Raw genomic sequence first — 26902 nt, 5'->3', positions numbered from 1 at the left:
CCTTAGTGATTCTGTGATCCTCAAATGCTGTCAGAGTAGCCTTGGCTGTGGGTATCTAGGTTGGTGGATGATGTTACCTGTTGAAGGAGTTTTGGAATTTCTGTGTTATGGCTGTTTTTGCTCAAGAACAGTGTTATGTGATAGTAGTTTGAGCAATGAGATCTGAGTGCTTGTTTTCTGAGGATTGATGAAGACATGCATTATTTCGACTAAAAAAACAGGCACTTTTTTTCTCCCTGACTTTTGCAGCCAGAAGGAATATGGACCTATTTTTAGCTGGACCTTAAATATCTTCCACGAGTTCTCAGTGCTTCTCCATATAAAATGGGACTGAATTTTTCTGAGTGAAAGGAGGTAGAGAATTTAGTCTAGTTGAAGAGGAGAAGAGGGAGGATGGTTTTCCTATGCATTCAGTGGTGTATGTTGGTAGCTCGCTCTGTGTGGTGTTTGGTCCTGGTCTCTGGGCTATCCAGCCTGAGGTGGTTGACTGTGGTTCCCCCTTTCCGGCATTTAAATCTACTGTGTCAGTCGTGGAGGAACAGGAAGCTCATTTTGTCCCTGTTGCTGAGCTCCGGCATCCTGAAAGAGCAGTCTGCGCTGGCAGTGGCATGCGTCAGGGTACCTTTTGCACCACGGGCACTGCCTCTGCCAAAGCACTTGCAGTTTGTATGGTTGGTGGGAGAATGTTGAAGGGGAAGTTTGAGCAGTAGAGGGTCCCCGCAACCTGAGCAGTAGATAATAAGTGATTATCTGTTATCACTAAAGAGTCAATTTTATTATACACAGTTTTGCGTTCTAGGGTAGTTTGAAAAATTAAGAGAGTCTGAGTCTCGGGATGCCGACGAGCTTTGGCTTCTTGTTGGCTTGCAGGAAGGAGGAGATGCTCTGATCTTTGCCCAGATTAGGGGTTTATCTCAGGAGGCTGATGACTCCTCCACTACCCAGTCCCAATCTTTCAGGTTAGGCAGTGCCTGTGAAGGGGACTGAGGATTGCCTGGAAGATGCTGACAGGTTCTTTATAATGATGTAGATGTAAATGAGATCCTCTCTGTAAATGCTGAATTCTCCAAGGAGGGGCAATGGACAGGACTTCAACACTGCCCCGGCTGGCTAGTGGCTCTTCTTCTTCTGGAGATGATGGATTTTTTTTTTTTTTTTGGAGGCTGGTGTTCCCACATTAAATTGGCACCTGACTGGCCAGATGAACTTCTGTGTGTCTGGATTTCTGATCCATATTATCCCCAATGTGGAAGCAACTGCTTTCAAACGGGTCTTGGCCAGAGGGGATTGCTGGGCTGGTGTTGGAAAGCGTTACTGTACTTCTGCCACCTTTGCTACTGTGTGTTGAGAGGAGGGGAAGTGGGATGTTTGTGCCATCCCTTGCAGGTGGTGAATTGAGCCCTTGCTGCTGAGGTGTTTTCTGGGCACTCTGTTGCCAGAGTAAGTCCGCAGAGAATCTGATCCAAATGCCCGTTGAAAGTCTGCTCCACAGCTGTGACAAAATCTGTACAGAGTTAGTTGGCAGAAGCTTACGCACAGCTTTGGTGAGTGTGAGTGCTGTGATACTTTTTTCTAATTTCAGGATGACAAGTTAGATGCAAACTTTTCTTTTGTATAAACACAGAGCTTTATATACAAACAACTAGCTATTTTTGGTGCTCATTTCCTAGAAAAAAATTAAACTTGAAAGGTAAAAATAAACAAAAATATGTTCTAAAACCTCTTCAGATTGAGGATCAGAAAAAAGAAACAACAAAGGCTCAAGCTCACTTTCAACTCACGTAATTGGTAACGCAAAGCTGCAGACCAACCAGATGAACTGCACATTGTGAGGTGCAGGAACAATTTGTACTCCTTTCAAGTTGCCAGAGTAGCAGGCAGCAACATACATACAGTGGAATAAATCCTTGTCTCTGCTTTTCATTTTTCTAAGAAAGATTATCCATTTAGGTTTAAGCAATATCTGTTTATATCTTCATGGAACACAGGAGAGCGGTTAACTTCTGGTGTCTTATTTATGGCACTATGCTGAGGGAGGAATTTATATGCGAGTAAAATGCGGTATCGAAGATTATCATGCCTTTTGACTTGGTGAATAGTTTTTCAAACCGCTGAGGCTATGGATAATACACTTACTCTGCCAGCTATTTTTTATCAGTGGCTGCACATCACTGTTCACCATCAGAACAGTTTATGTGAGTGCTTCTTAGCTCTCTCTAAGCAATATGAGTTGATATACTTAAACAATTTCGTAGATGATTTGTGCTAATGGAGTTGACTGTTGCTTAGAGACAGTCATGCTCTGAAAGGTTGTAACATGAAATGAATGAACTAGGCCAATGTTTACTTTTGCCCTTTCCTGCATTTGGGTCAACTTAGTCCTTTTATTCAATGTTGTGATCTATGAGTCTTGTAACTCAAAAAAGTGTCAGGCATCACCTAAACCAATGCTGTTTTATTTCCATGTGTCAAATAATAGAGAGTTCTGCTTCAGAGAGGTACTTGGGGCAAGGCTGGCAGCTATGACTTCCAATCACAGAGAAAGCTTGGGAAGAGCTTGTCTGTTTTAGCAGGAGGCCAGACCTTCTGCCGCTCAGGCTGAAGCATCTCAATGTCCTCTTAAACGGAAGTGTTAATCAAAATATAGCAGACTAATTGTTTATGTGAGTGGATGAGATTATCCCAGACAATGCATTCCTGTTTGACTTGGAGAAAGAACTGTGTATCCATACACAAAGCTGCACCACAGAGATAGTCAATTGGCTTTTTGATTATGTAATAAAATCTGGAGAGGTGATAAAAATTGAGCTGATTTTTGGGTGGGGTGCTGTACTATCTTTTCATATCAGCTTATAGCTGAGTTGTATTTTTTTTACTGTGCAAAAATGAATAGGGAATTGTAGCTAAGGCAGTGAGCAGGTTTTTAATCTTGGTGTGTCAGGCAGTGAGTTAACTTCTTGTGATAATGGGTAGCAGTCCAAGCGGGTTGTGGAGTGGTAAGGAAAAGGTTAGAATAGTTTTACTCTGTTGAGTATCATTACACAATATTAGATTGACTTTAGCAGGACTTTTTAAATGCGGGTTATGTACACCAATTAGTTTGTTTAACTTGAAACTAGATGTAAACTTTGGTATGATTTTTTTGTGTCCAGGTTCCTGTCGCAGAGAAACTGTCTAGTAGCAGGGCAGCCTTGCTGCTACAGTCAAAGTCACTATAGGACCAAGGTGGCATCGATACAGACCTCAGGATCTCAGGCTTGCCTGTAATTGCGTTTAAGACCGTATGCTAACGCAAGGAGATGGAATACAGAAAGTACCCTGAAAGGTGGAACGTGTTCTTCTTGGGAAGGGCTGCTAAAATGTATCCCACTTAGTTATTTTTTTCCATTAAGAAAGTAGAAAAGGAGTAGCCTGAGGGAGCTGACATCCCTGAAAAGGGAAAGGGGTGGCTTTCTATTGCATGCCTCCATGGTCCCCACCACGCTGGTCGAGCGTTGGTCATGCAGGAGTAAGTCATGATGACTGCTTACTCCATCATCCACCATGTTCTCACCATGCTCCAGTTCCTTGTGGTAGCTGCATGGTCTTCTTCAAACCAGGTCCTTTCTTTTCTCCTGTCACCACTCATACTGTTTTCTACCCCCAGCCACACTCCAGCAGGCGCAGGACTTCCGTCCCCTCGTGCCTCTTGCCTCCCTGAGGCCTCGAGCCCTTGTCAGCGTGCCGTCCCGCCGCCTGCCTTTCGCACACGTCGGATTTTGCCCCTTCCCCACCCACCTGTTGGTGGAGGTACCCACGGTCATTGAAAACTGCTTGCTGGAGCAGGACAAGGTAAAAAAACCCCGGTGGTTCCTCGCCAGCTGCCGTCGGGGCTCTGCTCTGGGCGCAGAGGAGCTGACCCTGAGGTCCTCCCTCCGTGAGGCCTCCTGCCCGCCAGCGCTAAGCAGCCGCTTGCCCGGCGTTGTGTCAAGTCCTGGTGGTGAATGGAGAAGGGGAAATGATTTTTTTTTTCTCCCCCCCCCCCCCAGTATACAATGAAAGGAAGCACTGCAATAAACCGAGTGAGGTAAAAAAGCTTTCCCGGCACATTACCTTCTAACACTTCTTCATCCTGTTTCTCTGCTCCAGGCCCCACTCGGGCTGGTGCTGCCTGCGTGGAGGCGCTGGGGAGGGTCATGTCCGGCGCCCGGCCTCCCGACAGCCGGCTTCTGCCCCGGCCAGCCCCCGGGGCCCGGGCTTCCTCGGGCAGGGAACCCTCGCTCGCTGCTGGGAGGGGGCTGCCGACGCGGTGCTGTAGGCCGCGGTGGCCGCGGGGCAGGGAAGCAGGGTGGCCGGGCGTTGCTTTCTCGGCTGGCGTAGAGGGGGGCTGTGTGAAAGCCTTGCTTTGTCCTGTCGAGGAACAGGAAAAGCACCTTTCCCCTGTGGCAAAAGAAGGGAGGGTCTCATGTGCCTTAGCACGCCGGAGCTGGTGTACAGCAGCGCTGTTTCTTTGCTATACAGCAGAAGGAATAATAACGTGTCCAGAAGTTAAGTAAAAGATGAGGGGGGTGGCTGGGAGGGTGGAGGGAGGAAATACTTGAAGATGTCTGCAGTGCTTCCTGTTTGCTTCTGAAAATTATGAGTCAAATCCCCCACCAACAGAAGAGAGGGGTTTGAAAAATTGTGAGATTTTAAAAAAATAATCATGCATGGATTTGTTCTCTTGGTCTTCTGATTTTTGAGCTTTCAGAGCTGGACGCCATTTTTCACATTTCCCTGGGCAGCAATGACACTAAGGAACATGCATGTGCTCTTTCCCTCTTCAGTGAAAGTAGAGGGGTTTTTAAATGTATAGTCATGCAGCATCAGGAAGTAGACCAATAGAAAAGATAGCAAATATTGCAAGATTTGGAATAAAATGTGCAATACTATCGCAGTTGTTCTAGAGTTGATTGCTTTGACTTGAAAAACTTCTGCGACATGAGTTAGTCGCAGCCCTCAAGCCGATTTGCCTTTGCTTTATGAGACACATACTTAGACGCAGGAGGGAGAAGGTGCGTTGTGTGTACCTGGGTAGTGTTTGAGAATAACAGTGCTTTCCTGCTCACTGATCTGGAAGGAGGAACCATGTTCCTTTTCCCCAGGTAAAACACAGTTTGTATCTTTAAAACACGTGGATTTTATGGGGTTGTAACATGAGCGTTAGTAAGTGTGTGTACAGCCGTATAATGCACTTAAAAGGAGCAATGAAGTGGATGCCATTCTTCCACTTACAGTACCACTGAAGTGCAGGCTTTTTTAGAAGATGTGATTTCTTTGTTTCTCTGCCAGTTAATTCCCAGTAAGTGTACGTAAGTGATAAAGGACTCCAGCTCTCCAAACAGAAAGCGATTATTTGCAGGAGTTTGTCCTCTATTACAGTGTCAGGATAAACTGTGTGAGGAGACCTGGAAGCATTTCCTTCGGCTTAAAAGAATGCTGCAGAACTGGAGGGCCTTAATGTAAAAGGCCAAACTCATTTCTTTGTAACAGAACTTGTTGTTAAGGCACACCTTAGTAAGTGATACAACATTTGGACAACTGACAGCACAGCCCGAGAGTCAGCGCTCTTCGGTCTTCAGCAGAGTTGTTGCTCTGATATTTACGTTGTGATAAAAATGCCGCCCCGTCCCAGCTCAATGTAATGTCGGTAGTGAGAGCGCAGGTGGAAGTGCGAGGTCGAGGACGAGACCATTTTAAAAAAAATTTCTACTGTGTCTGCATTAATCAACAAGCACACGCTCACATGTGTTCTGGGGTGCTGGGATGCAACGGTCCGTACCAGCAAACTGCTACGAGAGTTTCCTGCTGTGGTTCTGGCACTAATGCTGTCCCAGGACCCTGTGCAGGGACGGGGCTGGAGGGCTCCTGGAAGCTCCTCCTGCAGCACGCAGCCACCCCAGCTTGAGTGCTGAGGTCTGCTGGCGTGGGCGCGGGGTTTTCCGTGCCACTTGGCCTCAGACCCTGGGAGCGTTCTTGGGCATGTTAAATTTGCTGTTGTGAGTGCAGCCTTGCTGCGTTAAAACCAGAGGGGATGCCAGCCTGCACGGTGGTCAATTTGAGAAAGGTCTGAAGCAGTTCTGGGGTTTGAAATGGCTTATTATGGCATTTTTCCCATTTTAAAATGCTCGTTACGAAGGATTCATAGAAGTAGCACAGAAACAGAAGAGCGAAGAGAATATGCAAAAATACCTGTCCCAGTTGCAAAAATTTGTAAACATTTATTGGAAAACAAAAATAAAGTAAAAAATAATCAGCACAGCAATGCATTGCCTCTTTTTCCACCTTTACCTTCATGCACATAGACCTGCACACAAGCTACTATTTTGCCTTCTTGCTTATGGCTGCTGTTTCTTGACTCTCCTGCTTCCCAACGCCTTCCCCTGTGGCAGGAGCGCTCCCAAGCATTTCCTGTTCGGGTTGCTTCCTGGCGCTCGTACGGGTGACTCTTAAGCGAGCGTGTACAGGTTGGGTGTAGGTGTGGCAAAAGTCTCCAAGAGCTGCTCCCAGCTACTGGGAAAGCAGCTCTGAGAATCTGGAACAGCTCCCAAAATGATCTGTACCAGTAGGAAACTGGCTCCGCTTAGTTTAAAAACAAGTAAATAGTGTCTCTGTAATTTTTCAGCTGTTTTTTGCTTGGAAGGTATTCCTTAACTTGCTGCAGAAGAAACAGAAGAGCGAAGAGAATATGCAAAAATACCTGTCCCAGTTGCAAAAATTTGTAGACGTTTATTGGAAAATGAAAATAAAATAAAAAATAATTTTTTGTTTAGAGAATTGGAACACACGTTGATGTGAAGTGTTCTCTTATCCTTTAATTGTGCATAATTCTCATTAGCATCCGTGGGAGCTGGACTCATATCAAAGGGTGAGCAGACCTCGTTCAGTGAATTCCTGCAAACCAAGTCATTGTCCCCGGAGGCAGAAGTAAACGCTGAAACCAGCAGCAGAATTTTGGGAGCTGAATTACACCTTGGTTACAAGCTTAGTGGTGGTTACAGTTCTAAACCGAAAGCTGCCTCCTTTTATCTGAAAGCAAAACCAGGCAACGCCGTACTTCCAGAGCGCTGCCTTGGCAAGACGATGGTTGGGGAAGGTTCATGTTCCTGGTGTAAAGTTGGGAACTTTACACCCCAGTTGGGGGCCCAAGTTGTGTTGCGTGATTGTGGTGGCACAACAGTGCTGGTCGGCCTTGAAGACAGCCTCTGGGGCAAATAAAGGAAGGTACGCTAAAGGAGGAGTATAAAAAGCTCTGGGTCAGATGCTGAGTTGCTGTAGAAAAGTGCTGTTTGACTAACTTCAGTGGAATTACACATGTTTGCGCTAGCTCGGGACTTGTCACCGTTTGAAGCCCTCTGAAATGAGGCAAGTCCTTTCCTCATTTGGTATCCTGACATAATGAAGTGTGTAATATAGTGTATTTTGGTACCTGTGTTATCTAAAAAAGGGGAATTTCTTATAACTTTGGCAAGAAGTTAGGCACATAAGATTTGCCATTGCTCTGTGAAATAAACACTGCAAAATGTGTAAAATATCAGCATTTTGATTAAGACATGTTTTCCACTCACATTTTTATGTAGTGTGACATGAGTTGGTCTCTGGATTATTACTGTTTATGTTACGATACGGAGAAAGAACTTGGTTTGATTTCCGGGATCTAGATTCCAAGTCATGTTTGCAGGATTGATAATCTGTGCGTATGTATTTGTGTATCTATATATTTGTGTGTGTATGTGTTTGTCTATGTATATGTTACTGCCCCAGAAATTGCTGAGGTGGTTAGAGACTTTATAGTAGCATTTGAGGCAGGTTTGTCTACTTAACAGTATTTTTACATTATGCTATTTCAGCCAAATATAAGTTTCCTAATTCTCTCCTTTTCTTACGTGTCCTTTATACAATAAGCGTTGCTGTTTTGGTCTGTATGTGTGAACGCCTTCATTACCATTTTTGGTGATGAAGTCACTTTTTCATCACTGGACAGATACTGGCATTTCTCAACAGTACTTGTCTGGGTAAACCTTTCTCTCTGTTTTCATTAAATGGTGTCAACAGTGGCAGATTCAGCCTTTCCGACTCCTTTCAGTGGGTGCTCACAAATACGTGCAACGTAGCTATAGACAAAGCTGAGCAAAAAGCACAAATTCTTTTGGTGCAAACTGAATGTAGAATTTCTTTTGGTTGTGGTTATTTTCTCTCTACTGCTTGCTTGGCTTTGCTGTCCTTGGCTGAATAGGTAGCCCTGCCATGAGTTCTGCGTGATTTCTCAAAATCTAACTTGATTTTGAGACCAGTGATGTTATTAATAGGACCTCTTTTCTGAAATCACTGTGAACCATAGAAATTTAAGTTATGCAGTCTGACAGGGACTGATTAGTGAACTACATATCTAAAATGCATGTAAAGATGCAGGCTTGCATAGTCCTGGAAATCCTATTTTTAGTTAACAGTGGTCACAGCATCAGTGTTTCTAATGTATTGTTGTGTCAATATACCTAGTAATTCTATGTCATCCATGCTTTTTTACACTGGGAGAGCTGAGTGGCAGACCTGTTACAGGTAGCTGTAAGGTGTAAGCAAGCGGAGTTAAAGATACGTGTTTAATCTTGATTTTTCCGATTTACTTCTCAGTAAGCATCGTGTTTGTATTGGGCCAAATCCTAGACTTGTTACAGTATTTGCAATACGTAGCTAGTTGGAGTAAGGATTACATAGAAGAGCTGCAGAAGTTAGATTGTACTTAAAAACTTTGATGAAGGACGCCTCAGATGCTTATAAAATAAATAAAGGGAATATTTGGAGATTATCATGGATGTCTGTAGCATGTGACCTCCGCCATGAACATGAAGCCTCAGTTGAATACTGAATGTGGGATAATACTTCAAATAGACTGTTGAACAGCTGATGAGCAGACAATGACATTTTTGGATTTTAATGCATGGTAATACACTCAAAGAACTAAAATATTTTAATGCATATATTAACTTCTACAATTAAAGTTTTGTCTTGAAATGATCAAATTTCCAGTTTAACAAAATTCTAATAATTAATACAGCTTTCTTGACCTTCTTCATTTTGTGTACCATCAGCTAAAATGGTCCTTCACAGCTGTCCTCGTGAGCAATGGTTAAGTGAGCTTAACTGAAACTGAAGGAAGGTTTTTTCGCTTTTGTTCCACCACACCTCAGTGGCTGGAATCTTCTGAGTCAAACTGCATCAGCATAAAAATCCTCACCTTTGAATGTACACTGTGGGTCACACTGGCCATCTTACAAACAAAGCCTTTGCAGACTTCACGAGTTGAGTATTCTTTGTACCTATGTGCGGCCACACTAACATAACGTTTTTCTGTGGTGCTTGGAAACCTGGCAGTGAGTGTGCGTCTCCGAGGGTGCGGGACTGTCAGTCTTGTGTTGCTGAGGGGTGCACAGAAGGAAGGTGGATGGCAGCAGAAGGAATATGTCAGCCAGGTCCACCTGGGTTTCTCATCTGTGTCTCAGCCAGGCACAAGAAAAATTGCCCGGCTTTCAGGTTGAACTAGGAAAGCCTTGCAGAACATTAGTAGTTCCATCCCAAGATGGTTGGGGCTCTCACTTCCCATGTTTTTCCAAAACGTAGTCATCTCAAAGTTACGCAAGTAGCAAATAGACAAAGGAGAGAAGAAGGCCATGTCCAGAGTGTGTTTCATCCTCCTATTTTACACATCTGCTCTAGGGTAGGCTGTTATTGCCCTCTGGAGGTGCCTGTCTCTTCATCTTGACTGAAAAAGGAGCTCAGATGACACATTTGAGCTAGATACCTCATGCTTACGTGGCTGAACTGAGGCCACCAGAACACCACGTTCCACCCCATCTCCAGGCGAGATTGGTTTGGCAGTGATGAGCTTGCTGGTGGTGGTGGTGGTAGGCTCCCTCCGTTTGAAGCGTCTCCCATGTAGCTGTGCACTTGGTGCTGACGCTGCTTCTTGTTTAGAGAGCACTTCGGCCCCTCAGTACACTTCTGGGAAGGTAGGGTCATTGGGGTGAAATCTTGGCCTGAGAGACATCAGTGGAAATTTTGCCAGTAAGTTCAAAGTGAGCCCCAGGATTTCACCCAAAAAAGAAAATGTTAGTAATGGAAAAATTGTCCAGTGTCTCAAGTGATGCAGATTGTTAGTGGGTCTATGTTCTGCAAGCCACTAGTGCTCGCTTTCGGAAAGCTTTCCTAATACTCATTTTATCCTTTCCATTTTTTAGCTTTAAAAGAATGTCTCAATACAAATTTCATCCAAAAGAGTATGTTTTCCCGTGTAAGATTTTCTTCTGTCGAATGCCTTTAGGCTATCACAACATCCCTGTATGATAGAGTTTTACTTTTCATATTTAAAAAAAAAAAAAAAGGAAGAAATCAGACATTTCCTTGGTTTTATGGGAACGTAATTTGTTTTTCAAAGGTACTGAGGCAGACTGAAGCCAAAACAAGCCTGGGAGCAGAGCACCAGCATTTTGGAGAAGAGTGGCAGGACTTTCTGTGACTGGGGCATGAGCTGAGTGGGGTGGGCTGGCACACCTCCTCCCACTGGCAGTTCCCAAGTCCCCTTTTGGCAGCAGAAGATAGGTATGCTTGGCACCGCTGAAAAGTGATTTCAAGATCCTCACATCAATACAACGTACCTTAAGTACTGTGCGAATGTTTAGTTGCTTGGCAAAAATTAGTACACCCAAGCTAAGCTCAGTGCTGTTTTCCTTGTGCATAAATGACTTGCCTATTACGCAGGCCAAGAAAATTGCAAAACAGAGACTAAAATCTAAGAATCATGTTTTCTCCCCTCCACCGTAATCGCCAAATAACACTTTATTCTATTGTAATAATTAATTTTCACTCTATTCTTACTTTTTTTTTTTAAATTTGCACAATGTTTTAAATGTAAGTGTAACTACAAAAAGGGATAAACAAATTCTACTGAACAGGTTTCTGAAGCTTTTAGAAGCTAAAAGCATGACTGGATACAATGCAATACAAAAGAATAACAAAGTGACATTCAGGATTTATAGCTGGATTACTTAATTGAATAGGCAAAACTTTTGCTTTTTTCCACCCCCCCCCCCCCCCCCCCCCGCAAGCCTGCGGGTACGGTTACAAGAATACATGAATGCACTATCAGATAAAGAAAAAAATGTTAGGGCTGATTATTAGTGCAATTGTTAGTGCAAATGTGGAGCTGCCTACTTGCATGCTGCTGTTTTGTTTCAGGGTATTTGCTTGGTATCTTGCTTTCTTGCCCTTCCGTCTTCATGGCGTTTGATAATACAATTCAAAGTGACCTGCACAAGCATTTTTCAGCATGGTGAGAATGGCTGAGTGTTCCTGATCTGTGCCGCTGAGATAACATGCACCCACATTCTTGTTTTACGCTGAGGATGGCTCGTGGTGAAATTTGGCTGCTGTTTAGGACCCTTTGAGAAGTTTGGAATATTTTAGATGCATAGAAGTTTGTTTTTCCAGAGTAGGAGTATTCATTTAATAGCTTCTTTCAACCTGTGTTAAGCTTTGTGTTTGTAGCAATTAAAGTTTGTTCAGAAAGGAAAGGATAAAATTGCTGAAGTTTGAGGCAGGCAGGAGTCAGACTTTCTAGTCTCCCTCTGCTGCTGCACCTCGTGGGCATGTAGCGCAGTTCTCGTTTAAAAGTTGTGTACCACGATCCTCCCGTTTATCAGACGGGATTTTTAATGTGGAATCTTCCTAAATGGTACAGAGGCTTAATAGCCCTGCTATAAGTGCAAGGAAGATCCTTTTTATATTTCAGTGCAAGCTGGGGTTAACGTAGGAGATCCTGAAAGATTGCAGACGTGGAAAGGTGATGATGAAAAATTTGGCGTTGGAAAGGAAGGAGACAGGAAAAAGGACAAATTTCATACAGTGGAGCTAAATCATAGCGCTGTAAATCATGTGAATCAGGACCGGTAGTCAAAACGGAGTATGAACTCACATTTTGGGAAGGGTGAGGTATGATGACTAGATTTCTGGCAGGAGACTGCTTGAAGCAAGCAAGAAGTGGGCTGACCTAGATGCCTGATAAGAGGCTCAAAGAAATGAAAAGTGGGTGGACTTGGAGAAGAACTGGGTGGACCTGATTGTTTTGGCACTTTGGTATTTGATGCTTGATTTCCAGGGCAGCAAAATTTTAATCACCTATTGTGCGTTATTGGTTGGCTTCTTAGTGATGTGATTAGCACCTCTCTTCCCGAGCGGTTACTGCGCCCTGGGGTGTGTGGAGCACGGGAGAGGCTTTTTGTGGGTGAGAGCTGCAGTTAGGAAGGGAAGAAGTGTGTTGGGTGGAAGGTGCTTTGGGGGAGCGTTTCTGATAGGGAGGTTGTGTATCTGAAGGGACGTCTGAAGAGTAAAGGAAGGGAGGCTTTGAGGGCTGGTCTTTTGTTGGCGAGGGGATGTTGGGGTTATGTGTCTTTGGGATGTAACCTCGGCATGATTTGTGAACTGATGTTGAGTGAAGGTATTGCTTGGCTCCACTGGCAATTAAAACGTTCAGCTCCTCTTCCGGATGTCTGTTGTCAACATTGCTCCCTCTTCCTCCAGCTGTCAGGCCTTATTATGCTGCTCAGAAAATCAGTGATTTTCTTACCACTAAGAGAATAAATGCTGAGCAACTGAGAGAGTATCTTAGATTGAAGACATTGCCTCTAGTTTAGTTGAGGCAGCCTTTTGAGGAGTAAAATACTCTACATATGTGTAAGAGTACCAAACTGAGTTCTGCTCATCCCCATATATTATAATAGTTAGACGTCAGTAGCTGGGTCTTGTATTTTTTAACAAGTTATGCATGCACACACGTGTATGGGCAGTTACAGGTATGAGAGAGTCTATGCGCTTGTGTGTTTTGTCTTGTGTGTTTAGGTATTGTTTTGCTTAATAATACTGGCTATGAAAAGTGGAAGTCTCTGGTGGTAGCAAGCGACAAATTGATTTCAGTATGTTTTTTTTTAAATTGAAGGCACAAAACTAAAATAAACTAATATTATGCGCCTGCTTTTTGGGACAATCTAAAAAGCGTCTTACGTTATGAAAGAGCCCTAAAATCTGTGAAATCTGTCATCATTCCTTTTTTATTTTTTTTTCTTACACTGTTTTTTTTTCCTCCGGAATGCAACTGTATCTCAGTAGTGAGTTTAAAATAACTCCTCATTGTGAACATTTTTTTCTAGGGTTACGGCTATGCAACTATTCTTTGACCCTTGCACTACATCTGCAAGTTCCTAGAAACCTTTGGTGTATTTACTTTTATCCCGTGTTAGATAATCAGTGGAGCTTGTAGGACATGAAGACTCATCCAGCATATATGATTCATACTTGTAAACCCAGGTACCATGAGTCTTTTCTGCCAACATACCTGCCTAATCAGTTATACTGATACCGCTTAGTCCTGCTCCTCCCGTTGGTGCGTCCTTCCTCCCGTTTCCCCAAACGCACAGTGAGTCCTCACTGGCTCTTCACAGACTCGTTGTGTTTTGTTTCTTTCAGTGAAAGCCCCTGCAAAGGCTGCTGCTCTACCTGGTAGAAATTTCGATTTGGCGGAAAGTACCGCAAGTGATCGTTTCCCTGCTTGTGCCCAGGGAGCCGAGCGATGTTAGAAGCTGTATGGGAAGTTTGAAGTTGTTTATATTAGGCAAGTTCTGAATACAAATGACGAATAGTATTGGGATAAGTCGATCCTGTCCTTTTGTTGCTGAAACAACAAAAATGCGAGGCGCTATATTTGAAACTGCTTGTAAATATGTTTACGCAGGTGCCTCCTTATGCATGGGATTCATTGCTGTAAAATGCTACCAACTTGAACGATTATACATATGTTTCGCTTTGCACGTGGTGAGAAAGGACGGATTTAAACCCACCAAATGATGGGGGGAAGATGAGGGGAGGAGAAGATAGGTGAAGGGGTCTGTACAGGTTCCTGCTTTGACCACTTCATGTGATATGTTGCGCTATCCTGGCTAATGCTAACAGAAAGCTGAAAGCTGCCTTTTCTTTTTCCCCCCACCTCTGCTGCGTGAGAAGCACACCTTAACTCCAAGGCATTGCTTTAGATAGCTTCAATTCTCATTTAACGTGGCTTCGCACACCGTGGCCTGAGGTCTTAATGGCTTAAATACCTGCTAGTCCGAGGCTGGCTGCGTGCGCGGCGCGGGGGGGAACTGCCCTTCCTTCCCTCGCAGCCAGTGGAAAAACTTTCACTGGCTTTGGTGGGAGAATGGCTGGGCATCTAAGCCAAGCAATCCCTTGAACGCTGTTACTCTCAGACCCTGCTTCTGCAATTACTGCATACGAAGGAATGTGCGTGAAGTCCAGGGCTGTAATTATTATTTGGACTTTTCTGATGATTTATCTTAGGCAGCAGTGAACTGCTGTCCAACTTAATTACTGCAGCAGTGCAACAATTACTTGGAGGCTTTGCGCATAAACCAGATATTTATTGTGTTCAGGGAAGAACTTGCACAAATAAAAATCATATCATACACGTGCAGGGAACTCCTTTGTCGTTTATATGCCGCCAGCCTACGAAAAACTGAAATGTGGTGACGTTGTATCTCCAGGTACTGAATGACAACAGAGGGCACAAGACGGTATTGTCTGCAGTCCAGTTGAAGAATTAAACACTTAGAAGTTTGCTGAAGCTTCTTTGTTGATACGGTGGCTTGAATATTGGCATAATAATTTAGGTTAATATTTAAAGAGCTAGCAAATTTGATGGTATAAGGTAGTAAATTCTGTCTTTATCAGAAAAATCTTGTCTGGTGCGCGTTGGCCTCCCAGGCAAACCAGCAAGCCAGTGATCTTACAAGACGCTGTGCCGTGGTCTGACCGAAGCTGCAGGTGCCCGAGACCTCTTGTAGTCAAGCCTGTTGTTCCGTTTCACACACCTCAAATGGATTGTTTGCAGGTCCCAAAGGTCACGAAATACTGGTTGCTTAACCCACCCACCTAGCAGGCTTCGGTAATAAACCAACAGCTGCCTTTTGGCTCAGTATAAAAAGTGGGATTTGAATATTTTGAATTGTGTATCAGAGGAAGTGGTCTGTGTTTGAAGAGCCTCTTCTGTTCCAGTCTACAGAGCAGGCTGAACTCTCGCATCACGCGCAACGTGCGACTTGGCTCTCACTATGGTATCGTAACAAGCACCGCCACAGTAAACAAGTAGCTACTGAACTCTTCGAAGGACAAACTGCTGGAATACAGGATGAACGTCATTACATAGAAATTTTGGGGATTAAATTGTTGGAAGACTGCTATATAGTCAAAGCAATACTTCATTCAGATTTTTGTCCTGTGTTGTAAGATACTTTGTAAGAAACAAAGGTGTCAGAAGCTGAGGCACTGAGCAAGGGCTCAGGAGATGTTGCTTCTGATCTGTTATGCCACAGTCCTGATGCGTGTCAATTAATCTTCCTGTGCTGTCATTTCGTGTCTATAGGATGGGAGTAGCAGCAGTTCCTTTCTCCTTTGCCTTGTCTGATGTCTTTGGTTCCTAATGACTGCAGAACTCATTTGTGGTCCTTAGAGAATGCTTAAGTCAAAGCTATTGATATTAATTGTTTAATGTCTATTTTCTAAGCCTTGGAAGTCTAACATGTTTGAACACTGCAGCTAATGGGCTCAGAGAGTGTGCAGGATCTTGTTTGTTTTTCTCAGCACCAACACTTTTGTTTCCTACATGACTTTTGTTGCGGTAATGTGGTGCCATGATGAAAGTTTTGCATTTCATCCACAGTTACGATTGTCACCGGGGTGCACAAGTTGTCACCAAGGAACACAAGATGTTCCTTGTGAATTACGCTCAGCTTCCAACATACTGTCCTCCATCCTGACAGTGCTTAAGGGTCAAACCTTATGGGTTCATCCAGAAAGCCTTTGAGGGATTTCGTGGAGGGAGGAGTACTTCTTGGCATTAAAATCCTTTGGCAAAGCTTCTGTTCAGGTAGTCCTTTCCAGCCTTGTTTCTTCCATGTTTTAGGGCTGTTTATAGGAAGCTTTGGCCCATTAGATCATGGATGGAGGGCACCTTGCAGGACTGACTTTTCCCCAAGTCCTACGTTCTAAACCTGCCTTTGTTCTTTTTGAGCCTGGCCTAACCTAGACTCTGAAAAACTCAACTCCGTAAGGCCACGGCAGGTCCCCTGCCTGCTCCTGGAACTGTTCGTCTTCCTCATTGTTCTCCTTCCTCACTGACACCTCACATTTGCATCCAAGTACGTTGTGAGACACCCGAGCTGCTGATTCCCAAAATTCTTTATCGTTTTTGCCGCTGTTTCTGGGGACTGCAAGCGCAGCAGTCGGCTTGCTAGAGGTAGAAAATTCATGGGCGTGCTGGGGGATCGGTCTCGCTGCGCTTGTGACTAGGTGCAAAGCCTTCACCAACTTGAGTGAAAACTGAATGCACCTATTGTGTAATTTGGCTGAACGCAAATTGTGCTTGTTCTGGCAGTTTCCCACAGAAAATGCCGCTAAGACTGTTGTTGTGAAGTGGCAGGGCAGTAGTGTGTCCTTAAACATGATTTTCCTGAATAATTGTTTGAAACAGGCAGGTTATTTACAGGATGCTTCCTGAAAGGAAGCTGAATTTATGTTTAGGAAGTTCTGTGATAAGATTAACAATTTATATTTTTGAATTTTATTGTTTATTTAACGCCTAAAAGATTGTGAAAAATATAATTGATTTGTTATTTAGATTTTTCTGTTGTGTTTTAAATAAATGCTTATTCATTTTAGCAAAGGAAAGTGTGGTCCTGTGAGTTTTGATTGGAGATGAATCTTAATTCCACATGCCTCCTCAGAGGAGAAAGGTTGGAAATGGTGAAGAAGAATAGCAGAATGTTTAAAGACTAAAATCCAAAGTTCTTTATTGGATGCCAGGTTCAAATTCTAGGTAAAACAGTGTTATGAAACGGCAAGTCACTGGAGAAACACCCCCCATGTCCTGATTGTATAAGCAGATCCACATATACTTTTATACCCATGTGAAGGCTGCTTACTGTGCATCCCCTTAAAAGTCCTCAGTGGGGATGCAGGAATCTGCAAGCACGGGACAGCTTGCAAGGGTAGGACCAAGCTAACCCGCAGTGCTTTAAATGTCCTTTCTCCTATCAGACCCAAGTGTGCCTTCCCAACATTTTTCTTTCAGGTCTTTTTCCAGGGCTCATTTAAGTGACTCAGAGTCTCCCTGTTGATTTTTATGAATTTTGAATTATGCCTGAGGGTAATGGCTATGAAAATCTGACAGCTGCAGTAAAACAAACTCTCTCTGATTCAGGGTTAATGGGCTCTAAAGAAAGAAAACAAGAATCTTACATGTAACATCAATGTACATGGTATTACAAAAGGGACTTTAACTGGATTTAAATGCAGTGGGATCTGAAACATAGGCCATAATTTAGTGCAATAGAAGAAATCCTCTTTCTTGAAGGAAAATGTGGGATTTTTCTTTTCTTAGTTATGCTTAGGAACCGAGTGATAGAATTTCTAAGGTATTTTTTGAATTAAATTGGAGAAATGTGTAAGCTTCTGTATCTATGGTGTGACAGGTACGTCTCTGCTTTTATATACATTGATGTCAAAAGCGTGTTTTAATAAGTGTGATCACTTTTGTTTTTCTAGGTTAGTGGATGACCGGTGTGTGGTTCAGCCAGAGGCAGGTGACCTTGCTAATCCTCCAAAGAAGTTCAGAGGTCAGTAACTGGGGATAATTTTTTTTTTTTAATGACTGATTGATGCATGTTCTAAGTGTTTGGGCACTTTGCCTTACCAGACGCGTAACTTCCCAGGTGCCTTCATGATTTGTGAACATCTTGCTGAAGTTTCAAACTTGGAATGCGAATGACAGATTTTGAGAACTAAATACCAAATCAGCAAAGGCATGAGGGGTAGGTGGAAAATGTGGGGAAAGGGACTAATTTTCTTGTAGTCCAAGAGTCGGTTGCTCTGTTTTGTGCACCGAACACTAATCCCCCACTGTGTGAGCAACTCCTTGCTCCAGCCCTGCTCTTACTGTAAATGGGAAACAAGCTTGTGAGGTTCAAAACTACTTGAGCTGCTGGTTTGTTTATATTTTTAAAAGATAAGACAATGTTTTAAGGACTACCCCCACATATTTTGTCAGCTTTTTGTTTTGCTTTTGCTTAAAACCCTATCTGATTTTTCTCAACTTTCTTAGACATCTCCTTGTAGATTTGGATAAGTCTGCTGTTTTGCTTAGTGGAAAAAACAACAATGCACTGACAACATGCAGTTTTTACTTCTTGAATGCTAAAAAGTACTCCTGTGGTATCAGAAGTTCTGCGTGTTTATATGCAGGGAAAGAAATAAAATCTCTCAGTCTTGATTTAAGACATTGGCTCTAGCTGTGCCAAAGTAGAGCATTACTAGCCTGATCCAGACCTCTTTCGGCTTAAATGTAACGGGTGTGAATCTAAGCCCGAGAGAAAGACAGTTAGGGCTTGCCTGGTTTGGAGCAAGAGAAACACATTTCATGGCTGCTTGTATCTATCTGAAGGGGTTGCACTGACATTCTTAACTTTATTATTTTTTTCCCAGTGTTTATTATACTGTAGTATGTATATGTTGTTATTGAAAAAAAAGTTGTGTTTAAAACACTGAGAGACTGAAGTCCTGCTTTCCTAAAGTATTCAAGATTTTTTTCCCGTTATATAGTCAGGAAATATCAGCAGTTGGGTCCAGTTCCAGCTGTGAGCATTCAGCACATCGGCAGATCTTGGAAATTGAGAAAGTGAGGCTGTATACTTACAAGCTAATAATAATAAATTTCAGGCGTGGTGTCACAGAATAACTTTATGGCAGAGATGGGGGTAGCTTGTAGTTCTCCAGTGTGGCTTTCAGGCTGCCTAACTGTGATTTCATCCTCTCACTGCCTGCAAATATATGTTTAATTCACAGCTTCTAGGTTGCACAAAATTTCAGGTTGAGATTCTTTGGATACTTCTGTCACTTCACCACCCTGATGTGTTCCCAAAGTAGAACATATCCAGGTTTCTACATGAGACAGGGGTCATTGCAAAAAGATTTGCATGTGATCGTATAATCGCAGAATATATCCAAATGCCTACAATCAAGGAGCTGAACAGAGGTTAAAAAAGCAACCTTATTTGTTTTATTGCCTAAACGTTCGAGGGCTTGATTGTATAACTTCAGTACAGTAGAGTTCTTTTATCACAGTTCTGTGATATTCTTTCCTAAGTTGAAAAGGCAAAGAAGGAGAAAGTTGATAGTGTTCTGTGTTGAGTTTACAAAAAGAAAAAAAGAAAAAAAGTGATTTCAACAGCATCAAGAAGGTCTGGGCACTTTGATCCGGGGTGCACGGTTATTGAACTCTCAGCGCTAATGGCATGCCATCAGTGGTGGCAGTAGTACATGTGTATGTAGATCAGATGTCAGAAGGGGATGAGACACAGTAGGTCAACATGTCAGAAGGGGATGAGACACAGCCAAGATGTGCAGCTGTTTTCTGCTGCTGGGGGAACGCAAGTACCGTACATCCCAGCTTCTGCCGGGGAATGTTTTCTGTTAGTTGTAGACAGTTGTGGCTCTGTTCCCTGGTGCAACCTCTGTTGCTTGCATGACACATCCCTCCATCGCTAGTTGCCTCTGCTCCCTCTTCCCCCACAGCATCTATCCTTTCCTTCCTCTAACTCAGATAGTCCACTTCTTGGGGCTCCCCTCTTCTCCCTCTCCCTCTCTGTCCCAAAACTTGTTACTAGCTACTTTCATCCTCCTCCTCACTGCTGCCTCTTAGCTCCCTTTGGCTCCGGCAGCCTCTCTTCTTGTCACTCCTCATCTCCTTCTGGTTTAGGGTGCACCTGTATCTGACTTAATTTTGAAGTGCCTTGCTTAGCTATTGCTAGCATTGTGGTAGCATGCAAATTTGGATGAACTGCAACATCTGTAGGAGAAGATAAACTAGTGAAAAAGGGAGTTTTGTCACCTTAATTGATGCAACCCACCGTGCTATAACATCATGGCTATATTGCCAGGGGCTGCATCGAGGAGCAGTTTCATGCTGCTTCAGGTATGTGTAATCAAGTGGCATTCAGGAGAATGGCTGGAGCAAAAGTAAAGCCATCATTTGGTTGTTTTTCTCCTTCATCTTACAAGTCAAATTCTAAGTGTGGGACTAGTAGGGGTTTTGCTGAGAACACAGAAGAAACTTGCTGTCTAATTGGGATTTAGTGCCTTGTACCCCAGAGGTGTCTATATTACCAGAGCAACCAAAAGCACATCTCTGCCATGCTTTGTTAAATTTCTTATCTCTGCTCAAGGGCTCTTGAGGCAAAAGAGTTGCTAAATGTTGTTCTTATAACCAAGAAATGTAAGCAAACCCCATATTCCCCGCTTGCCCCCCAAGAATCTTCTGGGGAATAGCATTCAAGTAAAATGCCAAAATTAGTAAAACAAACAAAACCTGCTTTAAGTAGGTTCTTGCCATAAAAAGAAGACTTAGGCATGAATGATTAGTTGAATGATTAGACATAAGCAGCTAAAAAAAATCTAACAGCAGGAAGAGTAGGGCCTCTTTAGTAATAGGAACTGCTGTCTGTATGGTTTACAATGTTTTTATCACTGATGGCTGCACTGGCGTTGATTTGAGGTTAGAGCATGGCCTAAGAGTCAAAGAAGTATGAGAAAGGCACATTTCTAACAAGATGTTTAGATTCCAAGGACTGACTCTGAAAACTAGCATCAGAGCACTAGGCTTGCTCTTTTTTGGTAATATTTTATCAACCCTTTCCCCAAGAGGAAAAAAAAAAACCCCAAAAACCCAAGGGACTGCGTTTTCTAACTACTTGTATCCCTCCTACAGAGTTCACTCCGAGATCAAATTTAGGTACTGAGCTGTCGGCCTGAGCTGAAAGCCTACTTAAAGAGGTGTCTCAAAATAGCAGTTTCGTTTTTATTATGCATTTACCTACTTTTTTTGAGTGGGTGGTAGCTATTCTAGACGTTTCAGAACATCCCACAAAACAGAGTATTGTTAAGCTAAGGAAAGCTGTGGTTGCTTTTCGTTTTGTGTCCATGCCCAGAAGCTGTGGTCCAGATTTCCCCTTCACTCACACCGGAATGAACCCGGAGTGGCTCTGTATTCATCAATGTGCATGTCCAGATTTGCATCAGTGCAAAGGAGGGCAGAATTTGGTCCCACACGTGTTTCCTGAAGTCTGTTAAAAAAAAAAACAAAACAACCAAGCAAACAAAAAACGGGTACTGTTTTGCAGTTGAATTTAAGGGACTGATCAAGCCAGGTGCTTCTTGTCCTGATTCGAACTGAAGCTAGTGAGAGCTAAAGCGCTTCGTGTTGCGATTGCAATGGTTACCCAGCTGCAGGGCCAGGTTCACAGAGATTAGGAAGAGCAGTGTGTGCCGTAAGTCCCGTACCTCTGAAGAAAAGTCATATCATGAGCTACAGAACTTCAATTTCCCTTAGACTGTGACCTTAAACACACTTCAGCTTAATGCTGTTATCTCCAGTGGGAAACACTTTCGGCCTCCAAGGTGTAAAATGGCACAGATAAGACCTGCTTGTTGGTCAAATTTAGCAACTCTGAAAAAGGAGCACAAGTCTCTCTCCTATTTCAAATGTAGAATTACCTAGGTTCTTAAACTGATTTAAACTTACCTACATTTTATACCTCTTTTTCTTGAGGCATCTGTAATGAAAGTGATGTTTGAGTTCTTAGATATCGTCCTCCTGCCTTTCTCTCAATTTTCAGTCTCTTACAAGCTTTTTCTGGCATTGTTCTTTCCTCTTTTCTCCCTTCCATTATGTTCCTCTGTGCTCTCTTCTTTCTTCCTCCTACCCCTTCCTCTGCTGTCTGCCATTCTCCTTTTTACTTGCCTTCTCTTACATAATTTTGGTTTGTCCGTCTGTTTTCTTGTTTCTCTCAGTTTCATAATAACTTTCATTTTCTTCTCAGACTCCTGATTGCTTTTTCCGTTGTCCTTCTTAGGACTCTTCCTTGCCCCTCTCCTTGCTCCCTCGCATTCCTCCCTTTCCATTCTCACTTCAGCTCTTTTTTACCTTTCTGTATTTTTTTCAAAACACATAGATGTGTGCACGCTGTGATTTAATAGCCCTATCACTTCCACTTGACCCATTTGTCAGCCTGCTGGTTTAAGTAAAGCCACGTGATAATTCCTCTAGTTCTGCAAATCACAGAAGTCTTCCATGATGGACAAGAGTTGAATTTCTAACATTTAAAAAAAAAGGGGGGAGGGCAGAGAGCGAAAGCATCTGGCAAGTATTGTTCTAAGCCATTTTTATCCAATATCAAGAAACATTTAAAAGGCATAATACGAGTTATTTTCCTTTTCAGACTTCCTGACTGTAGTTGCTTTTTGCTCAGAGGATGTGCTCTGTGTGGTTTTTCCACCCGCTGTCGCCTTTTGAAGACTGGCATTTTGTGCACATTCGCAGGCTCAGGCAGATGGTCAGCTCAGCGCCGAGCACGTCCTCCGTGGTTCCTCTCCCGCACTCTGGGAGTTGCTTTGCCATCTTTTGATTGTTCCGATGAATAAATGTAATTCTGCCTCCCCCGCTCCGTAAAATAAGTAATTGATATGTGTCTCAGCACTGATAATTTTTTGTATTTTCTTACTTTCTGGTAAGCCAAGGTGTAGTGTAGGAGATTGAACCTGGAGTGTGACCAGGGAGCGTCCCCTTTTTCTCCATTTTGTAAAGAAAACTTGAAGGGAATTTTGTTACTTTAAAGATGTGTTTGTGGGCTGGGGTGGGTGATGTTTCTCATTTTCTCCATCTTCACTTTGTGCACAAGTAATTGAAATTTTGCCTGGAAGAATCTGTGGGCATGAGAAAATTGATGAAACTGCAGAACTTGAACACATGAGTGTTTAGTAAGTGAAACTGGCTGGTACTTTTAAGCTATTTGCTTTAAAGCTGTCTGTTTACCTTTGATAGTGCCTACTTAATTTGTGTCCTCAGGAAGAAAAGCATTTATGTAAAACTCCGTAAAGTAATGAGTTAGGAACTAGGACCATCGCAGAATGTCTGGAGGAGTTAGAAGAGATGGTCTCTTCTAAGACCTTCTTCTAAGAAGAGATGGTCATGAGTGGGTTGCTAGACTGACCTCCAGGAGGGCTGAGCTTTTGATTTACTGTGTGTGCTGGAAAGCTGCTTTATAATCTTATGCCTCAGTTTCTCTTTTTTCCTGTTTATTTAAACTATAGCTTCTTTAGTGTAGGCACTGCTTCCCCCCCTCCCCCCAATGTTTAGGACCACAAAGCTGGAATCTATATAGTATCCTATTGTTATTCCAATAAAAGTAAGTAGAAAAACCCCAGAAAAAAATAAAGACATGACATATTTTTAATGTATCTGAAATCTTAAAAAAAAATAGGGAAAAGTTTGTCTGGAAACAAAGAATATGAATTTTTTTAGTCTATAAATTAAGGAAAATACAATTGAAATAATACTGATTTTAAAAAAGTTCTTGGTAGTCCATCTTCTAAAGCACTAGACTGGAAGTCAGGAGAGCGGTGTTGTGCAGCATGGCTACCGATGGGGCTGTGTGGTGGCTGAGGTTATCTAGTGCCTGCTCTACATTTCCTACCTTTGAGAACTATCGTTGGGAAAAATTCACTCTGCAGTGTGGTAGCACTGTGCTTCGAGGCTCTGCATGCGGGTGGGAAGCGGTGTGTTTACTCAAGTAGCAGGATGTGTGGGGAGTAACTGAGAAATGAAGACCGGTCCTATAAAAAGAAGGTATTGTTACATCAGAGAAATAAATGTTTCATGAAGTCTTCTGAGAAGGCACATTAATTATGGATTGTTACAGAAAATAATAGCGAACTTCTTGTCTTATGAGCTGAAATCCTGATACTCAAAGTAAAATCTCCTACAAGATACAGTAGATTTAACAGTTCACAGCATTTTGTAATTGGTTGGGTTTGTTTGTTTTTTTTTTTCCTTCTTATTGTCCAGGATATTGTAATAGTTACCTGGGAGTTGTGTACTGTAGGTTGTATGATACAGTTCTCATTGTAAATGTTCCCCTTTGAAATGAAAGCAAACACCTTTGCAAGGCGACTTGATAAAGATTTCTAACGCTTTCTCCTAGAAACAGCAACTCGGGGCTTGTGATTAGGGAGCAAATCGGTAAGGACTTTGGGTCTGTGCCGAGGAAAGTTCTACCACCGGTGGCGTTTTTGTGTGAACAAGCTTTGCCGCTATGAGCAGTAGAGGAAGATGAGTTGCTATGCAGGGGAGGCAGTGCAGTGAAAAGCTTGGTATAATGATGGCCAATATATGAGAGGCCAAATGGCGTATTTGCAGAACTGAGAGCATGGCAGCTTGGTTTGTGGCTTGAGAGCCAGCAGTGTCGCCAGCTGCTAGCTCTGGGGGCGTAGGGGCTGGGAGGAACGTGTGGCAGGGTCTCACTCTGGTGGTTTCGGCAGCACTAACGTCAGATGGCTGTGCTTAGCTGGGCCTGGTTGTAGTTGAGGGTGCTGGCTGTTTTATTTTAAGTAATGAGAGGTCATTTTTACTTAGGAAAGGCAAGGCCAGTCTTCACACTAGATTTCCCTTCCCTTTCCTTGAGTTACAAGAGGTGTCCCTACTCTAACATGGTTTCAATAACTACTCACAGACTGTGAAGAGATGGGTATGTTGGAGGATATACGGAAGATATATCTCAGAGGAGCTAAATCTCCTCCTCTTCCTCCCAGTGTGAGAGAGTAATTCCACTGGATTGACAGTATTGAAAATGAGAGTAAGATCTGCCTTGGTATCTAGCATCTTCTATGTAGATGATGTGAGTCTGATATTTGAATTTCCACGGATAAAGTTGGGACAGTTAGGAAACTTTTGTCATCACATGTATGATAGACAGGATGTCCCATGTGCTGTTGCAGATTGGAGAGCTGGAACATGTGCTAGGTAGTTAGCGACTACAGATGTTAAACTTGCTCGAGGAATTAGATAGTGAGTAGGACAGCACCATAAAATAGAAGCTGTCTTCTGCTGACCTGACTCGGTGGTTAAGCCAGACCACGACTTCGGGATAGTTCCCTATAGCTTTCCCTGCTGACATTTTTTGTGACAGTAATGAGAGAATGATGAGATTACACTGTATTTAAAAATTACATGCAAGGTTGTTAAATTCAACAGAGTCACCTACACATTGATCCAGTGTGTAACTGGAATGTGTACTTAGTGTTGATATTGTGGTTGCTATTTCATATTGCAGCACGTTTGATAACAGAGGTAAGGGTGACTGTACAGTGCTGTGGGAAAGGGACTCTCTTCAGGGAAGGCAGCAGGAGTGCTGAGGGTAGAGAGGGCTGTTTTCAAATTATTCTGTGCTATGGGATGTATATGCCATTAAGTGTCTTGAGTGTGGTGGTAAATAAATACTTCGTGTTGCTCACATGGAGCTAGCATGTTTGTTCTCCTCTTTTTGTCTTTCTTTTCTGTATTTTTGTGAGGAGCGCTGTCTATGCCATAGTCTGTGCAATGTGGCTTTCCAGTGGTGTTGCAGAGTCTCTTCTCCATGGGAAAGTTGCCTGATGACCAGCAGAGAAGTGATGTTGCTGATTCTGGCCAAACTTGGCGTGTCAGTGCCTGCAAGATGTGCTTGTGGGATCGGAAGAGGAACTTTTTATTCTTAATCCAGCCCTGGGGCAAAACTTCTTCTGTGTAGCATACATTGCTGCTGATACCTGGCTCTAGCTTGTGCCACAGTTGGGTGGCTGGGAGTCAGGTAGGAATAGTTGCTTCCCTCCTGTCTCTACCTTCCTGAGAGAGGGAGGGAATTCTTCAGAGGTCGTTCTCCTTTGGATGTGGATTAGTCCTCAGAGAGTGGTTGGCCATCTGTGACAGTTAAATATGGGGGGCTAATAGTTTGGGACAGACCTTCCTTTGACATCTATAAATTGCAACCCATGCTGGGAAAGAGTTTAGGCCATAATACATGTGCAGTCCTGTATGTTCTTACTAGTCTCACAGCAAAACTCTGAACACTAATAATACTTTCCTATCCCTTCCTCTTGCCAGTTGATTCACTTGGAGTCTGAAAGGACCATTACCAACATTTGCCAAGTAAAATGTCTTTCAAGCCTAGCTTTTAGAGCATTTGATGGTTGGATCTGTGCAAGACTAGGTATCGTTTATCACTCTAAAAGTAGTCAGATATGGATGAATCCTGAGCCTCTGTTTCCAGTCTATAGGACTGTCACTGGCCCCAAAAAACCCCCCAAAAAGTCCTGAGTCAGGGAATTTCACAAAATTTAGTTTATTGCCAATTAACATGAACTTTTACTTACTGATTCCAGTATTGGGCAATAAGGATGAACAATTGAACAGGTGCTTGGGGAAGCACCCCTTGGCTTCCCTCTGGATGCATCTCTCCCCCTTCCCAGTCCCCAGCCCCCTCGTTACACGTGATCCCTGTGGGGAGGCGATGGGGAGGCGATGAGGGCTGGTGCGCTGCAGTCTCCTCAGGGTATACCTCCTCCTTTGTCGTCGTTTGCGCAGCCACCCCGCTCGGGCGATTCCTTTCGGGTGGCCTTCCCTCCCTCCTTACCTGTTTTTCGCCTGGTCTGTTGGGCGGCGGTGGTGGTCAGTTTGTGTCACTTTGTTGTTTTAACTCTAGTTTTTTTTAAAATCAGTCTTAGAGAAGGCGCATGTAGACCCGAAGACCATGTTAACCTCCTTGGTGGCTTGCAGCTGAATGCCTGTGCAGCCCTTCATTTCAGCAGTGCCAGAGGGAACAGGGCAGCCGGGTGTCTGGCGCACAGAAAGCGGGACTCTTTTTTCAAGGTTTCAGGCGCCTTCCAGCAGCGCATCCGTAATGGTGTGCTGCAGCAAAGAGCT

At 43.3% G+C, this 26902-nt stretch overlaps 1 protein-coding gene across 4 annotated transcripts in view; it reads left to right on the top strand.

Moving 5' to 3' along the window:
* Positions 1-26902, top strand: part of ITPR2 (inositol 1,4,5-trisphosphate receptor type 2) — a 272920-nt gene that overhangs the window by 16479 nt on the left and 229539 nt on the right. For all 4 annotated transcript variants that reach the window (XM_082011567.1, XM_082011566.1, XM_082011565.1 and 1 more), the window contains exon 2: positions 17662-17732. In XM_082011567.1, the coding sequence (XP_081867693.1) occupies positions 17662-17732 (71 nt within the window). The remainder of the gene's footprint in view (positions 1-17661; positions 17733-26902) is intronic.

This window comes from Phaethon aethereus (assembly GCF_964289735.1).
Source record: "Phaethon aethereus genome assembly, chromosome: 1".
NCBI classification, from domain to species: Eukaryota; Metazoa; Chordata; class Aves; order Phaethontiformes; family Phaethontidae; genus Phaethon; species Phaethon aethereus.
The sequence above is the reverse complement of the archived record's forward strand: the minus strand, read 5'-3'. Positions and strand labels throughout refer to the sequence as shown.